At 41.3% G+C, this 18505-nt stretch overlaps 1 protein-coding gene across 1 annotated transcript in view; it reads right to left on the bottom strand.

The window, feature by feature from the left end:
* slc4a3 (solute carrier family 4 member 3) overlaps positions 1-18505 on the bottom strand; it is a 53316-nt gene that overhangs the window by 21957 nt on the left and 12854 nt on the right. The window contains exons 3-7 of the mRNA XM_047370365.1: positions 17356-17527; positions 13726-13976; positions 13424-13611; positions 11125-11351; positions 1372-1517 (exon numbers count right to left, since the gene is read on the bottom strand). Of these exons, the coding sequence (XP_047226321.1) occupies positions 1372-1517; positions 11125-11351; positions 13424-13611; positions 13726-13976; positions 17356-17527 (984 nt within the window). The remainder of the gene's footprint in view (positions 1-1371; positions 1518-11124; positions 11352-13423; positions 13612-13725; positions 13977-17355; positions 17528-18505) is intronic.

Below are 18505 nucleotides of genomic sequence, written 5' to 3'. Positions count from 1 at the left end.
AGCCCTAAGTGTCTCTTGTGCATTACAATTGAGGTGCAGGACAGGGCCAAATACAGCGGAGGGCATTGTATGGCTCTCCCAATGCCAAAAAGGCCCATCAATACATACCCCTAGACCCTACTGCTTTGTGGTGTTCATATGTGAGGGAGGAGGGGGTGGGCGCCAAGGCACCTGTATTGTCCTGACAGCGCCCACACCAGCCAAGCGCAGACCGAGGCCAGGAACCAGATTTGGATTGGAACCCAGTTGTCTGTAATAGGTCTAGCAGAGACCAAGCAAGGAAATCAAATGATGTCTTCAGACCTCAGAGACCAGATTGTGCCAAGGCACAGATCTGAGGAAGGATTCAAAAAGAACATCTCCAGTCAAAAAATGTCTGTCTACTGGTGATGTTTATCCAACCTGACTGAGCCTAGGAGGATCTGCAGGGAAGAACGGGAGAAAATGGCCAGAACAGGTCAGTCAAGCTTGTGGAGACAAACCCCAGAAGGCTGTGATTACTGACAAAGGTGCTTCAACAACATATTGAGCTTCATGTTTATTCTTTGCTTTTTATTTCTCTACTCTCAAATTACATTTTTCTATTTATCTTCATGACATATTTTGTGTAGCATTTTATAGGAAATTAATTTAACTTTGGAATTCAGCTGCAAAGTAACAAGCGCTGTACAAACCTTTTTAATGAACTGTAACAACCCCCCTTATTAAACTATAAATTAACCATAATTAACCACATTGTTTGGTTCAGTTTTATTAGCAACACCCAGGCCGGATTTACTGCCTGACCTTCACAATCAAGAAACGCCTTAAACAGAACCCTTCTGACAACATGAAGTAGGCTAAAAAATCTCAAAAAGCAATAGAAATACAGCAGATGAACTGTAGCTTGTAGTTAACTAACATAACTGTTTCTACACCTGTTTAATGACAGTTCAGTTACCTAATAACAGCAAATAGCTGATAAACAGCAGAAACATTTTCAAAAACATGTTTGCTGTAAACATTACTGCACACTTTAAATATATATGTGCTATATATAAATATATAGCAAAAAGATAACTGTGATAACTGAACTTAGATCTCTCTTTGCCATTTGGCAACATTGGCCTTGGATTTAAATGTTCCCTCCAGACAACTCTAGATAAATATCTGCACGTTTCTTGTGGATCCACACACACTATTATATTTACCTATTCTTTAGTGTTAAAACATTGTTATTGGTTTTACATGATAAGTCTGTTATCATGTGGAAAATTAATTATTAACGCTGCTTTGAAGGTTAGGTAAAGGAATCTGTTACCTACCTGCTGTAAGTTTGTAAATATTATATGGGGGTAAATTAAAATAAATGTATACAATGCTGCGGCGAACCTCATGAGTTTTTTTATCTGCTGCCCTCTTCTTCTTCTTCAAGCTGGATAATGGTGTGGAGCTCATGGTGGACCGTGACATTTGACATCGAGAAGACTTCTTCACCAGGTGGCGCCGTACGCCGGGGTTGTCCTCAAATCTGTGACCTGAAAAATAAAAGTTGTTTTAAATCAAGGGGCTAAAAGGCAGCAAAAACCCTGTGTGCAACATTACACCTGCAATTAGGGTAAATTTAGGTATGATGCGAAGTAGCGACACTAGGCACTGAATTAACACTGTGGAATGAAAACCCATTTGCCATTTGAACTGTATTTAAATAAGTAAATAGAAGATGACAGAGTCCAAGGAAATGCAGCGGGAAGAGAGCAGAGGGCAGTACCATGTAATTACCGGGTTATGTGATTAAACAGGAGTAAACTTAAAGTAAAGCTAGACACAGATGATTGTTTCCAGATGCTTTCAGTCAGAGCTGGGGTTTTCCGTTTTACTTTATTGCTATTTAGTTAATCATGTAGCATTTAGATATTAGGTGAGCTTATAAGCAGACGATGCACAAATCATATTTCCACTAAAATGCAGTGACTGTAAAGAGTGACGGAGAGAGGTTGAAAACGTCTGAATGTAAAACTAAATAACAGAAACCCTGTAAAATAATAAAGTATTTCACTTTTTCAAACAGTTTTCCAACAAAGCTCCATTATTGGCTTGTCTGACTCTGTTTTTTCCTGCTCCTAGAGCTACCTTGGCTGTTTGTGCTCTTGGTTCCTGCATCTCTTTGCGTGGTACACATGCAGAGAGCTGTTTTGGTGTTTTGTAACATCAGGTGGATGCTGCATATTTGTATGCTTGGATACAGCTAAAGCAGTCTTCTGTTTCCTGCCTCCCTAAAACAGAAAGCATATCTATAATGTGGCGGCCAAATCTAAAAATTAAGACATTTTCCTTCATATCTGAATCAGATGTAACCTAAAGGTCAAGTCTTTGTAGAGGACGAACCTTTTGGTTCATGTCCACAAGAAATGCTGTCTTGAAGGACAACTTCAAGACAGATGCTGCATTTTTGTTTCCCCATAGAAAAGGTTAGTTTAGCTACACCTGTCTCTGACCAAGCTGCCTCTTTAATAATCCATAATGGTTAAATAAGGACTGAGATTATTAGAGGAAATATGAAGCCTTTAATAGTGTAGAATATTTGCCATCTATAATCATTCATTCATTGCTTGAATCAAAGGACTTGAAAAAAATATGCCTATTATAAAACTTATAACAGTCAGTTTTATCCACTAAACGCCCAACAAGAAATGAAGCCAATGATACCTTTGGCCAGTTTTCAATATCAAGTCCAGTTCAGCTAATATGTAAAATTAAACTGTACCTAAAGAAGACATTTATATTTAAAACACAATGCTGACATACAATGTAGCCTGAAAACTTTCCACCTTCGTCAGATTTCTATCACTGTTAAAAGCGGTTCATAAATGCACGTTTGATTGTGATAATATAACTAATAATTTGGTTTCGCTCAATGCAATCTACTCAAAAAGCTCCTCCTTCCTACTTCCTGTTAAACCTTATATTTGTGATCGATGACAACGTACCAGATGTGCTTCTGTTTTTAAGCTGCCGTGAATTTACTGTTAAGCAGACATTTGCACATAAAACAAAAACAGGTCTAAAAAGGATGTAATGCGATAATAAAGCATGTTTTGAGCTGTGAGAGAAAGGCAGTACAGGCAGCAGGAGACTGAATTGGGTCGAGTCACAGTGAGTAAAATTCTACTTTTAGTGGACTTCTTTCTTTGGAACCACAGAACCACCATTACTCAGAGTAATGGTGGTTCTGTGTAGTTAAAATAATTCAGAAAGTCTTTAACATTTAGGCTGCACGGTGGCGCAGTTGGTAGCACTGTTGCCTTGCTGCAAGAAGGTCCTGGGTTTGATTCCCGGCCGGGGGTCTTTCTGCATGGAGTTTGCATGTTCTCCCCGTGCATGCGTGGGTTCTCACCGGGTACTCCGGCTTCCTCCCACAGTCCAAAGACATGCCAGTTAGGTTAATCGGTCACTCTAAATTGCCCTTAGGTGTGTGAATGAGTGTGTGTGGTTGTTTGTGTGTTGCCCTGCGATGGACTGGTGACCTGTCCAGGGTGTACCCCGCCTCTCGCCCATAGACTGCTGGAGATAGGCACCAGCTCCCCCGCGACCCACTATGGAATAAGCGGTAGAAAATGACTGACTGACTGACTTTAACATTTAAAGCTACACCTTCTAAAAGCAAAACCCATATTGCGAGAGTTCAGGTGACCCAATACAGTCTGATGTACTGATGGACTTTATGTCCCATAGCATCAACCCAACTACAGTTCAGTATGTTTATAATGTATTAATTAACAAGAAATGTCATTCTAACCACATTCTAACCATAATCTGTCAGATTCAAATCCTCATTAAGGTTCAAATCACACTGACTTGAATTTTAATGTTTAAGGTCTGATGAAGATCTGGCTGAGTGGCAGCCGAGAGGCCAGTCCTTCTGCAACATCTGTCCAAGTGAAGCCGGGTCTGCTGGTGAAACCAGGTCTGGCTGCCAGCAGCCCCAAAGTTTCAGCTTCTAACAAAACCACTGTTGGAGATCCAACTTTTACTTTCTCAGAGGATCATTCAATTCCCGCTCTGATGTTCCGTGAGACCAAACAGGAACTTAAACCCACAGTGTTTGTCAATGAAATGTCTTTCTGCTCCAGCTGCAGCTGACCCCTGAACCCAAATGGGTGCCACTGGATCAATGGGAAGCCAGGAAACAGCAGCCGTGGAGTTCCATGTCAATTCATTCGATACAGCGTTCGGTTGTGTTTTGTGTGGCCATGAATGAGCCTCATATGATTTAAACTGGCCGCACTTCATGGAAAGTAACTTCCCGCTCTATTGAGCAGTCATGTAAAAATAGTTTCCCAGACTGCATGAGAATTCCAGAACCATGATGTAATTGTCTCTATAGGTTTACAGAGCTTCTCCAGCCTGAGCCAACATTGGTCCAGGAAAGCTCCTCATGGACTGTCCCATAAACGTGCTTTTAATTATAAACCTTGGATATCTCAGGTCTTTTGAGATCTTTTGATGCCTCTGGAAGATGACTTCAAATCTGAACAAATCTGTTCTGTCTTTAGTACGTTTAGTGTAATTCAGTCAGGACTTCTATGTGAGAATTAAATAACTGAACATCTGCATGGATTACTAACCACCTGACAAACACACCAAAGGTTGATCAACTGAAGGGTTGTGGAGAACCCAAGAAGGGTACTCTTATTTATCTTCATTTTGTTCTTCAGAACCATTCTGCGTCCCAATGACCCGGACTGAAAGACACTGATTTCTATCTATAACCTTTGATTAACCAGATTAGTCTCATTGGGTTCAAAGATCTCCTTTACAATGAAGACCTGGTCAAAAGAAAGACGCTCTATGGACAAGGTAGAGATTTCAGTCGAGACACACAGTGTCCTGCAAAAACATTCATACCCCTTAAAGATTCTGTGCATAACTGTGAGGTGGAAGTAAAATGATTAATTATTTCCCTTTTTTAAGATCAGTCTGATTAGATGGAGAGCATCTGTGAACATCAGTTTTTCAGTCAGCCACAGGTTCTCTGTTGGATTTAGGCTTGAACTTTGACTAGGCCATTCTAACACAAGAATATGCTTTAATCTAAACCATTTCATTGTAGCTGTGCGCTGTTCTACAAATGTTTGCTGTGTCTCCTCTGGCACATGGCTTGTGGCAGTTGGTCCATCTTCTCTCTATGTTCAGGTGATGGATTGAACAGAGCTCTGAGAGATGTTCAAAGCTTGTGATGCTGTTTTAGAACCTAACCCCGCAACCTTCTTCCTGACCTGCCTGCTGTGTTCCTTGGTTTCCGTGATGCTGGTTGTTCTCTAATGTTCTCTAACAAACTTCTGAGGCCTTCAAAAGACAAATGCATTTGTAGCGAGATTCAATTACACACCTATAGCCTCAAGTATAAACCGACGCACAGAAAAGATGAGGTGCCTGTTTCACGCACAAGTCGGGATTTATCACAATGAATGCTGCGGGAAAGTGTTCGTAATTATCCGCAAACGTTTGACCTGCTGTGAGAATGTGAGGACAGCCACGTGAATCTCTTCAATCAAAGGTACCAATCTACAAAGTACTACAACTCAACTAGATACTCTGAAATTTGACTTAATTCAGTTTTTTTTACTCAACAAGAATCTGAACACAATGTTTTCCATGAGCTGTTATGGTTCAAACCCAAATGAGGAAACTGAAGAACCTAGACCCGAGGCCCAGAACATTTGCTGACCCAAAAGAACAGAAAGGTCCATCTAACATTGATCAAAAAACATCATATTCTTTTGATGAGGCAAAAGTGTTTTTGGAAGGTATTTTGTCACATTTGGTGTAAAACTAAATATTTCGGAAAAAGAAGATCATACCTATAGTCAGGCATGGTGGTGGTAGTGTGATGGTCTGGGGCTGCTTTGTTTGTTTCAGGACCTGGAAGATGTGCTGTAATTGATGGATCCATAAATTCTGATCTCTGGCAGAAAACCAGGAAGAAGAAGGTCTTACCACCGGTTTCTGGCCTTAAGCTAAAGAACACCTAGGTTCTGCCGGAGGACAATGATCCAAAGCACACCAGCAAGTCCACTTCAGAATAACTCAAAAAACAAAATCAATGTTTTAAAGTAGTCTAGTCAAAGTCGGGACTTAAATCCAATTGAGATGCTGTAGCATGACCTTAAACAGGCCATTCATGCTGGAAAAACCTCCAGTGTGTCTGAATTAAACCAATTCTGCAAAGCAGAGCAGGTCAAGGTCCTTCCACAGTGATGTTAAAGACTATTACCAGTTATTACAAACACTTGATGGCAGCTGCTGCTGCCAAGTGCGGATCAACCAGTTATTAGGTTTAGGGGGTGATTACTTTTTCTCACAGGTTCAAGTTGATTTCAATAGTTTTTTTCCCCTAATTTATAAAATCATCCATTGAAAGCTGCTTTTGTTTTCACTCAGCACTGTAGAAAGCAAAACGGTGTAAAATATTTAAATGGTTCATCAACAAACATAGAAGCACAACTCACAGATGGGTTCGAGCGGCGACCCCAGGTGGCTGTGGATTGACTCGAGCAGGTCATAATCATCAAACTCCAAAGCAAACTCCTCAAAGTCCTCAAACCCGTCCACCAGAGAAAATGAACCCTGACGCTCGTACTGCGCTGAGGTGCCGAGGCCCCTCTGGACGCTGCTCCGGCGATCCGGTCCATGGTTGTCAGCTGTTAGCTTCTTCTCAGAAAACCCAACTCCTGTCTCCTGTCCCTCAATGTCTATCATCTCCACAGCAGGTTCCTGCTCCTACCCACCTCTCTCCAAACAGACGCACTGCTCATCCAGGGTTTCCGACTCTTGAACCTCGTTGCTCTCCTTGGGTTAGCAGGGACCAGTTGTTAAAAACTAAACTTTTAGGTTACAAACGGAATAAATTTCTAAAAGGTTGAGATGGCCTCTGAGAAACAACCTGTTTGCATCAGAAGAGATCTTCTATTTGTTTATGAAAACATCCAACTCTTTTCCAAAAGTTTGAATGACAGATGCAAAGTCCTAAATGTAGACTTTATGTGAATAAAATGCTAAGTTTAAGGCTGCAGCTGTTCTGCAGAATTACTTGAATGGAAACAAGTCTAACAGAAGGTATTGATGAGTGATGTTCTGTTGTGACAGACGCCTGTTGGCTGAATGATGGCACCGCCCTTTTTTAACGATGTCCACATTGATCCCAGCCGCAGCTGGAAACACAGGGAGGAGCAGATCAGAAGAGGACAGCAGATGACCTTTATTTCCACTGTGCCTCTATCACCTTTCCCAAACATGTGACGTGTCGGTTGACAACAGATAAATATCATTGCTTCAAACAGAAACTACTCAAAGAGGAGTACAGTTTATTAGCACAAACTGAAGTTGACACCAGTACCAAGAACATGCGTTGGCGGTGACCCATTTACCCCTGAAGTCTTAATATGGATCAGCAAACAGTGCAAAAACCAGCGCTACATGCTAACTGCTGTGCTCATTGAAAAGCTAACTATTATTAAAAGAAGCTAGTAAAAAAGACAATTTGTTTGCATTTTATGTATTTGAACCCTAAAGGAAACGTGGTCAGGTGTGTGACATATTTATTGAGCTACAAACCCTCAGAAGTTCAAATAAACTGATTATTAATGCAGCTATCAATGATTCAAACACATGGCAGCCATATTGGATTTGGAAGTTGGGGTTGGAGAAAAACCTCAGATTTTCCTTCTAGGAATTAAGACATAAAGGGGACTTTAATGGAATAGGAATTAGGAAAATTCAGCTGAGATACAAAAGTAACATACATATTCAAACATACATACAGTGTCCCTGAATAGGATTTTTCCCCTTTTGTTTCTGCCGTTATCAAAACAACACAAAAGCTGAAAAAGTCCAAATTCTGTTACATTTTTCTTTCAGTCTGTCTGTATGGTGGTACTTGAAAACCTTAGAACAGGGGTGGGCATCGCCAGTCTTTGAGGGCAAATGTTCTGCAACTTTTAGAGGTGTCCCTGGTTCAACACACCAGAATCAAATGTATGGTTCATTACCGGGCCTGTGCAGAACCTGACTGCATACTGAGGAGGTGATTCAGCCATTTGATTCAGGTCTGTTGGACCAGGGATACATCTAAACGTTGCAGAACGCCAGCCCTCGAGGACTGGAGTTGCCCACCCCTGCCTTACAATCAGCTTTGCACGGCTTCAGATGTGGGAAGTAAAAATGGTTCTACAGAAGATGAAACACTTTTACTACATTTCATGTCATCCGTGTAAAGAACATTAGGTAAATCTTTGAGAAAGATGGTCAACATTTTAAGTCATTTTTTGTAACATATTTACAAACCATGAACATCAAAATACAGTCAAATACTGTACATTTAATTCATTTGTAAGAAAATTTCCTCTCTTCAATGATTTTTTGCAAAAGAAAAAGCAGAAAATTGTCTCTTTTGTTGTTCAGCAAAGATTTCCTGATCTACAGAGAGCTATACCATTACAGTCCCCCTGTCTCCATGGAAACCTCCCATCTCCTCAGGGTTTGCCCCTTGCACAACAGGTACAACAATGCGAGCTAAACATTACCCCCAATATGGGTAAAAAAACACTCCAGAGTACAGTTAAAGTCCAGTCGCCCAACAGATGGAACAGAAAGCTGCAGGAAGAAGATCGCAGTTAAAGGGGGTTCATTTCAGGAGGGTCTTTAACAGAGAGGCAGTGAAGATGTTGGAGGACGAGAGTGATGTCCTCATTTCACCAGGTTCTAGTGACCAGTCCGAGCAGTGGGGTTCTGGACAAGGTAAAATGTGTTGATATATTTTTGTAGTAGATCAAATCGGACTGCAAAAGGGGAGTAACAGTGTTACAACTGCTGTCGTAAGGTGATGTTTTTAATATGTAAAATTAAGTGTGAAGGTGCCTCTCCGTGACTGGTTGGCCCAGAAGACATACAGATGCGGATTGGTTACCTGCGAGTAGATAACGCTGCTGTGGACCACCTGTCATTCATCCTCTACTCATCCCAACCAGCCACACCTTTACCTGTGAAGCTCCTCTGTAAACACCTTCAGAGTTGTGTGTTATGTGGAGAAGGTTGTAGTGGTGGACTGTGTTTAATTTTGATCCTAGTTTTCTCCTGCTCGTCTTAGAAAGGTCAGTTATTGTCATTTGGTTTATTTGCTTTAAATAGGCCAGTTTGTTTAATATTTCAGATAGCTTCCTTTTGCTTGTTGGTTTCGGTATAAATCCACCCTGAAGATACACCCAGCTTCTGTTCAGTGTCATTTTGTAAATAAATCATTGTTAAAATTATACATCTTTGTGTTGTGGCTGCCTGAGGTCTGAAGAGGATGTCGTGGCCGACCATAGACAGACCATAATATGGCGTCATGGATCAGAGTGTACACAGAACCTTCAACTGTATCCAAATTTCACTTATTTAACTGTTAATCTGAGGAGAGATTGAAGACTTTTTTGGTTATCCTCTTTTAATATTCATTTACTTTGGACAATGCAGTAATTCTACAGTCTCTGGTAAACTCTGACAAAGATGAAGGAGGGAGAAGATTTTGTGGGCAGAAACAGCTGGGGGTGGACAGCATACCATGGAAATTAAGTTTGTTTCCTAAAGTTACAACATAGGAAAAGCAGAGAGAACTGAGCCCTGGGGAACGCCATTAGTAACTATAAAAGAATGGATGTGGCTGAATGAAGTTGAGTGTGACCAGAAATGTATCATGTAATCCAATGGTAGACCGTTAATAATGATGCTACAGGAGATGGCGCTGAAAGATGCAGTCTGATCTAGAGGGGTGATTGAGCAGAGAAAGTCTGAAACAGCAGATCATTTGTCATCTTGATTAGAACCGGTTCTTTGAAGAAGATGAAATCCACACTGAAACTGTCCATAACACCTATTGATCCATGGCTATGGACTTGTCTACCAATCTTTTCCAATATTTAAGCAATGCTATGGTTACTTCAATAAAAAACAAATTGATTAAAAACATTCCACAAAAGACATTAAGTTAACTCTGCGGTGGACTGGCGACCTGTCCAGGGTGGACCCCGCCTCCCACCCATAAACTGCTGGAGACCCACTATCCCCGCGACCCACTATGGAAGAAGTGGTAGAAAATAACTGATTGACATTAAGTTAACTTTGTGTGTCTGTTTTTTACTAACTTGTTTTTTTCTGCATCAAATCCTTTGTTTTCCCAGAGTATGTTGCCATGTTCCTAAGTAAATACATATGAGTCATTCTTCCTCATCCAAAATACTTTATGTTTTTTAGGCCCATTTGATCAGATAAGACCAAAAAAAGTAGCTGATAGTATACAGCACATGTCTTCCCCGTGAAGCAGGGCGAGCTGCAGGTCCATTGTTTTCAGAGTGCAGATGGCTCCTAAACAGTCAATGATTACTCTGCTCTGGTTGATGCAGGAAAGGCCAGAGGCAGGGTCGCCGGTGAAGGGGAATCGACTCTAACAACTGTTAATTAATGCATCCTGACACCAAAACTTCGTTTTCTCTGTACACACAGGAACTCATTAGCATTTTAACAGGTTTTATTGTATATTTTTACTTCTGGACATCAATTAAAATACTCTGATGCTTTAGGAAAGCAGTGTTTCTGTAGTTAGTCTCTATTGAGATGAAAACTGTCAGGACTGGCATAAAAAGTGAAACATAATGGGAGGGAGTCATTCTCGGGCAGAAACGATAAGAAAATGGATTCAGACGAAGAGTAGAACTTTAAACTAATTGCAACATTTGTCTTTTTAAACTCAAAGGAAACTAGAGGTGATATGTGTGGGTTAGCTTAATTATGGGATTCCAAGACAGTTGCAACAATAACCAATACTTTTTTTTCTAGCGTTTTATTTTTACTTATACATTTTAAAAATGGGCAAAATTATGTCCTATGTTTTCAAAATGAGTTTCGGCCTCTGTCAATTTAAGTTTGACATCTTTGTTTTGTTGTATGTGATACAGCCAGTAGATGGCACCAAAGCCTCAATACAAAATGCTGATAAAGACAATATTTGGCAATTAAAGTCCCTCGTTAATGGGAGCTTGGGATATTTTAAATTAGCCTTTATATAAAGAAAGGGTGATGCACCAAGCAAGCTATCAAGCAACTTACTTTTCATGTCGTCCAGATCAGCGCTGACCAACATCTGGGCTTCGGCCTCATCGGTGGGCACCTGCTGGTAGACGGCGGTCTCCAGGGCCGTCATGCTGCCGATGCAGATTCGCTCCCGCAGGTCGTAGTTACTGCGCTGGGCGGCCAGTAGCCGATGGTGGATGGGCTTGCGGCGTAACCAGCCTTGGTTTGATGTTGAATTATAGGGTTCTGACTCTGCTGAAGTACTGACAAAGAACCAGAAATAGTAAAGGGAAAATGGTTCAGTATCTGTTACATAAGAAGCTCGAAAAATAATTTATTTCTGTTTCAGTGTTTTTGGCTAACTGATATCAGCATTATGTTGCATTTAAAATGACTAAATAAGAGTTTTCTGTTAACAATGCATGTCCTGCAGTGTGGATTGTAATACTATAACTTTACCAGCAGAGGGCTTGTGAACATTCCCTCAGCTCGGATCATCTCACCAAACCTCTGAGTCATCCTCGGCTGCACGCACTCAAACACAGCAACACGTTTCTGACCGAGCAGGCATGATGATGGTTATTTCTGCACTTTTATCCAGCAGGGCATCAGCACAGACAAATAACCCAATCACCATGGAGCGCCTGACCTCCTGGCAGCAAACTCTATGCATAATTCACAGCATCACCAAATTATTCATATTCTGATGGTTCTGCATTTAAGCCACCCAGCTGGGCTTTTTAATATGGAACAGCCTTCAGTGGATTCTAGAGGCCTATAGAGCTGCACTCATCGCTCATTAATGAGCAATAAATGCTTGTTTAATGATTAACTTCCTAATAAAACTGTTACTGTTTGAAAATGTTTCATGTTTCATGGTGAGAAGAAAACATTCTCTGTCATGTCAGCTCTGACTTTTATAATCTGTGTTGTTCAGAAAATATCTGGTTTCTAATTAGAAAACCAAAATTAACCCCTGAATGCAGAACAGATCATTAATACCTGGTGTGGGCTTTCCTCTTCTGATGCTCATTTTAGTTATAATTTCTAACAAGCAGGTGTGAGCTGAAGTGGAAGAATTATTAGAATAGGATAGTATCATCATCACTATCACTATTCCCTTTGGACTAGTGATAGGAAATTATCATACAGCTTATTGTTATCAGAGGAGAAACCACAAACTCAAAAACGGAACGTTCGGTTTGGATTTGGATTGGATTCCCACTTTTTTTTCCATGAGCACATCAGTAAATATCAATATATATGAAAATATAAATAAATGCAAGACCTGCTAATTGTTAACCGGTACAAATGTGCTACTTAATGTACGTGCTGTACTGAAATAGCCTTTCAGACAACGGGTAGGTTTTATTTTTGCCATTGCAGTATTGCACACATTGATATTGTGATGACTGTTACAATTCGAAATGTTGCAGTTCTGGTCTGGGATTTCAAGTCAGATGATTTATGAGACTCAGGAAAAAAAAGAGTCCTGAAACCATTAAAACAGTTTTGTCAAAGGTAAACATGCTGCAGGCTGCAAACGACAGGATAAAAAGTGAGATGTATTCCAACTAAGTAGCTAATGACATTATTTACTATTTGCACAAATGCTACAACTCTTAAAAAAAGAGTTGGTCTTAAATAATATTTAGCTTTTCATACGTAGCATGAATAATCTAAGTCTAACACTATTCATACCCCAAAGTAATCAACATGTTTCTTCAACATTCAAGTCCAGGTTTGAATCTCATTGAGAATCAGTGGAGGGAGCTAAAGATTAGGGTGATGACAAGGGGCCTTCCAACTTCAAAGACTTAGAGCTCCAAGTCAAACATAAACCCTCAAAATACCAACATGAAAACAAGCTGCTTAGCAGTTATAAAAAGACTTTGATTGCTGTAATGCCAATAAAGATATTTTCAGTGGTTATTGAGAAGAGTATAAATAATTTCCAACATGCCATTTTGTATCAAACTGTAGATATATTGTGTAATATATTGTAAATATTTAAAACATGATTCAAATCAGTACTCCCTTTATATTGTATTATTATATTTTGAGAGCAGCTTGTCACATTTGTCACATTTCCAACCAGAAACAAACACGTTGGTTGAATGAACATAATTTTAAATCTAAGGCTGCCAGGGGTATGAATAATTTTAGGTTATTCATACCTCAGCAAAATATAGTGGAGGAGAGACGAGGAACTTTTCAAACAAAGCTGTCTTCTTCTATTCAAGTTTAAATCAATGCTGTGTTGGAAACCTGTGGATGAGCTGTTGACTCTGTAGCCCCTTCACACAGAACTACCTAGGATGATTTAGGAGCCCACCTTGTGCCAGGTGCTTCTCCTCCAACCATCTTCTCACCGTCTCCACTGACAACAACTCTCCTGTTACGTGCTGCTTCCTTTATTAGAGTGACAGCTGCTTTGCTTGAAACAGGATGTTCTTCGTTTTCCATGTGGACAGTAGCAGGTGGTAGGGGTTCCTCCAATTCCTCTTGGCTCCCAAAACTAAACTAAGAGGAAGAGGAGGCTCAGTGAGAAGAGAGAAAAGAACTCCTTACAACCTCATTCTGTCAACACTCCACTTAACTTATATTTTTGTACAACTCCTCTCCGACTTATTTTACCTGCGGCTGGATATCGGGTAACTCTGTGGGCGTGGCAGTCACCAAGCGTCCCTCGGTGTCAGACTCCGCCTCTTCCTCGTCTACTTCGTGTATGGTGGGTGTAACATCGGAGGGGGGCAGCGAGGTTTTTTTTCTCTTCCGTTTCTTTTTGCGCCTTCTGTCTGTACTGTGCACCCTCTTGCGTTGTCGCTGGAATACGGGCAGGTGGGTTGATAAGGGATGGTGCGTATGGTGAAACGTGTGTCTGTGATCTGTTTACGAAACAAAAGTTAAACTGGATGTGAAGAATCTGTGAAATTCCCCAGGAAAATACACTTATTTATACACCATAGTACCTCAGCGTACTTCATGATAATGTGTCACAGAGTTAGAAACATTGGGAACTATTGTAAAGCACAGAGGTGGCAGCATCATACTGTGGGTATAGTTTGTTACACAAATCTTGGAAATGTATGAAAAATGTTTACAAAAAATGGTTCATAAGCCTCTAGATGTTTTTTTAAACCACGTAGCCATAAAAAGCCACAGAAAATGAATTAACATTGAAATGTTATTTCCACACAATGTGACACAAGTTTCGGAGCATTTGTACTATTGGAACTATTGTAAAGTATGGAGGTATTATGGATGCTGTGTTTCCTCCCATTATTCTCAAATCCTCCATAAAAACTATACGTCAACACACACAGCTCCATGGGAACAGTGTGCCGTGATTGGTAACATCAGTAAACTGTCTTAATGTAATTAGCAATAAAAAGTAAATGACCAAATTAAACTTTGTCAGAAAGAAAAGGAAAATTTGACTCAGATTGTCATGAAAAGCTGGACATTATCAGACTAAACTAGCATTTTGATTAGTTTTGTGGTTTTTAAACAATCGCAGGTTAAATTGTAAGATTGTTTTCATTCATCATATATGTTAAAGTTTGATGACACACATTTCTGTATTTTGATCCTGTGAAATACTGAACTTTATGTTTTTTACTATTTTCTATACCCACAATTTAAGTTCCATATTTACAACTTAGCCTTACGCGGTGGCGCAGTTGGTAGCACTGTTGCCTTGCAGCAAGAAGGTCCTGGATTCGATTCCTGGCCGGGGATCTTTCTGCATGAAGTTCGCATGTTCTGTCATGATTTGTAGGTGTTTTTGGTTTCTTCTTCTTCTTATTATTATTATTATTATTGATAGATTTTGAATCGTGCTTCAGGTCATGCTTTAGTTTTTGTCTTCTTGTTCATGTTTTGTCAAGTTGGGTTTTTTGGATCTGGTTATGCTTTAGTTTCATGTTTTTCTAGTTATATTTCTATTTGTTTGTATCCTTGGATTTCTGTTCTGCTCCGGCCACGTTTTGTTTTCTCCTGTCAATCAACTTTATTTGGTTCACCTGCACCTAGCTAATCTGTCTTCTGGCTTCACCTGGTTCACGCTCCCTGTTCTGTTACTCATGGGGAAACATTTCATGTCACCTTGTTTTTTCGGATCATGCATGCTTGACTCACCTGCCTGTTGCTGTTTTGTTTCTGCCTCCTCCTGTGAGTGAGTTTTTGTTTTTTCCATGATTAAATCTTTTCACCTACCGTCATGCTGCCTGCTTGTCTGCATTCCGGGGTTCTCCGTGGCGCCTATCCTGACATGTTCTCCCCGTGCATGCGTGGGTTCTCACCGGGTACACCGGCTACTCCAAAGACCTGCCTGTTAGATTAATTGGTCTCTCTAAATTGCCCTTAGGTGTGTGAATGAGTGTGTGTGTGTGTGGTTGTTTGTGTGTTGCCCAGCGATGGACTGGTGACCTGTCCACGGTGAACCCCGCCTCTCACCCGTACACAGCTGGAGATAGGCACCAGCTCCCCCGTGACCCACTATGGAATAAGCGGTAGAAAATGACTGACTGACTGACTGACTTTACAATTTATACATCAGATGCGCCGGGGCGGTTCACAGCCGAGTGTGAAGCGGCTGGGATGAGGATCAGCTCCTCCAAGTCCGAGGCCATGGTACTCGACCGGAAAAGGGTGGCTTGTCCTCTTCAGGTTGGAGGGGAGTTCCTGCCTCAAGTGGAGGAGTTTAAGTATCTCGGGGTCTTGTTCACGAGTGAGGGAAGAATGGAGCGGGAGATCGACAGACGGATCGGTGCGGCTGCTGCAGTAACGGGGGCACTGTGCCGGTCCGTTGTGGTGAAGAGAGAGCTGAGCCGAAAAGCAAAGCTCTCAACTGGTCGGTCTACGTTCCTACCCTCACCTATGGCCATGAACTTTGGGTCATGACCGAAAGAACGAGATCACGGATACAAGCGGCTGAAATGAGCTTCCTCCGTAGGGTGGCCGGGCACTCCCTTAGAGACAGGGTGAGGAGCTCGGCCATCCGGGAGGAGCTCGGAGTAGAGCCGCTGCTTCTCCACATCGAGAGGAGCCAGTTGAGGTGGCTCGGGCATCTATACCGGATGCCTCCTGGACGCCTTCCTCGGGAGGTGTTCCAGGCACGTCCCACCGGGAGGAGGCCCAGGGGACGGCCCAGGACACGCTGGAGGGACTATGTCTCTCGGCTGGCCTGGGAACGCCTTGGGCTCCCCCTGGAGGAGCTGGAGGAGGTGTCTGGAGAGAGGGACGTCTGGGCGTCTCTGCTGAGTCTGCTGCCCCCGCGACCCGGTCCTGGATAAGCGGAAGATGACGAACGAACGAACGAACATCAGATCATCTGTATTTTAAAAGCTTTTACCCTGTGTGTCTTCCACTGCTAGAACAAATCAGCCCAGGGTGCAGAGAGAAACAGCTTAACTTTAATTTCTTAGATTTCAGCTCTGAAGTCTCTCTTGAACCGCTCATACTTCCTACATAAAACACTGAAGAGACACGGTTCTGACACTGTGTTTCAAACCTTGTTTATACAACCTATAGTTTTCATTCACTGACTGTTTGAGGCTAAACTTTTTGTCTGTGTTTCCTTCTGCCTGTCTGATGAAAAGAGTGGTGCTGTACCACCAGCACCATCATCCAAGGTGGGAATCATCATAGCAGCCAGTGCCTCAGCCGTTTTCTGTGGTTTCTGCATTGCTCAGCAGCATCATCCACCATCAAGTCACTTTTTATTTTTAATTCATGCTGGAGCAGCTTTGGCTCAGATGAGAATCATTAGATTGCCAACCATCACATTGTAAAGTGTCTTTGGGCACAACACTGACCCCCTGCAGGCCCACTGATCCATGAATCCATAAATCTGTATGAATGTGTGTTTGTGTGTTTGCAGATGGGTGACTTCTAATATTAAAAGTTTTTTTGAGTTGTTATCATAACTACAAACTCGCTATACAAGTTAAATCCATTTACCATTTGAAAGAAAAAATTTGGCAGATTTCTGTTTCTCCCTTAAAAACATATTTTTATTTTTAGTAGTTTGTTCATTTTTATGCAATCAGCCTTGCAAGAACTACAGAAAAATGACTTGTGCAGCTAAATCTGGAACATTTAAAATGTTGGTACTCATGGTAATTACTTTGCATTATCACTTTAGAATAAAACCTTTAGAAAAGAAAGAAAATTGCAATGCTGCATGTTTGCATATAAATAGTTTGTTCCATTGTTTAACTGTAATTGTAAGTCCCATCTACTGCCCAAGGTGGCTTGGCTTACACTCAAAGTCTTTCTCCGTGTAGTGTCGGCCCATCCGGTCCCCGCTGGTGGAAGCTGAATCTCCGATGATGTCTCCAAAGCGCTCCACAGACAGGGCTTTCTCCCAGTTCTCCTCTTCTTCTTCCTCCAGTTCATCCTCTGCTGCATCCTCATCTACCTCCTCCACCTTCACCTGGAGAGCAAAAACCTTAAAAATAAATTCATCCCCTTTTGCAGAAGAATAACCTCTCGCTGCAAATCTTAGAAAAATTAAACCTTTAATCTGAGAACATTTATTCAACTTAACATTAATAAATATGTTTTTACCTACAATTTAACCTGTGTTAAACAACTAGAGACAAAAAGTAAAGAGAAATGATGTTAAATTTAGTCGAGGAACAGAATAACATGTTTGAATTATAACTTTTTCAGAAATCATAAAAGAAAGTTGTACATGATAGAAACAGGCCTATAGCGTCTTTAAAAACCTAAGCTACATACATGGAGGACAAATAATCAATAAAACAAAGTGCAAAGCCGCAACAAAATAAAAATAATGCATTTCAGCCCCTAGAGACATTGGGGGACGATAGGTGCGTCCTGTCCTTGCCATTTGGTGCTTCTGATTGGTCGGAACCGTGTAACAAGCTGCAGCCTCTGTATCAGATTGGTCCTGGCCAGGGAAGCACTCTGGCTGCAGCTCAGTGGACTCAGGTTTCTCAGTGCCAGGGCTCCATTACCTCCTAATTACCAGTGGGACATGGGGACAGGATGCATTTAATGATCTGTACTACCTACCTGCAGTAGGCAGAGCACAGGCAGACCCAGCCAGACAGAGCAGAGAAGGAGAAATTTTAAACTGAGTGAGCAGTCTTGTTTCTACTAGAGATGGAGATTTGCAATAAGAAATCCAACCAATTTCTGTAATTTACTCTCAAAGGTGCTCTTCTTCAGTGTACAACCCTGAATTCACCAAATCAGATGTGATAAAAGTGAGTTTTTCACCAAAAACAGATTTCCCTAATACCTATTTTACTCTGTGCAAGCAATGTCCCTGCATACAACAACTGACATGCCAGCTTTGAAGTCAGATGGTGTGTAAGGGGTGGGCAACCTCAGCAACCTCAGTCCAGGTGGTACATAACTCTCTGTACAAGGCAAACAATACAGC

Source organism: Girardinichthys multiradiatus, chromosome 7 (assembly GCF_021462225.1).
Source record: "Girardinichthys multiradiatus isolate DD_20200921_A chromosome 7, DD_fGirMul_XY1, whole genome shotgun sequence".
In the NCBI taxonomy this organism is placed as follows: Eukaryota; Metazoa; Chordata; class Actinopteri; order Cyprinodontiformes; family Goodeidae; genus Girardinichthys; species Girardinichthys multiradiatus.
The sequence above is the reverse complement of the archived record's forward strand: the minus strand, read 5'-3'. Positions and strand labels throughout refer to the sequence as shown.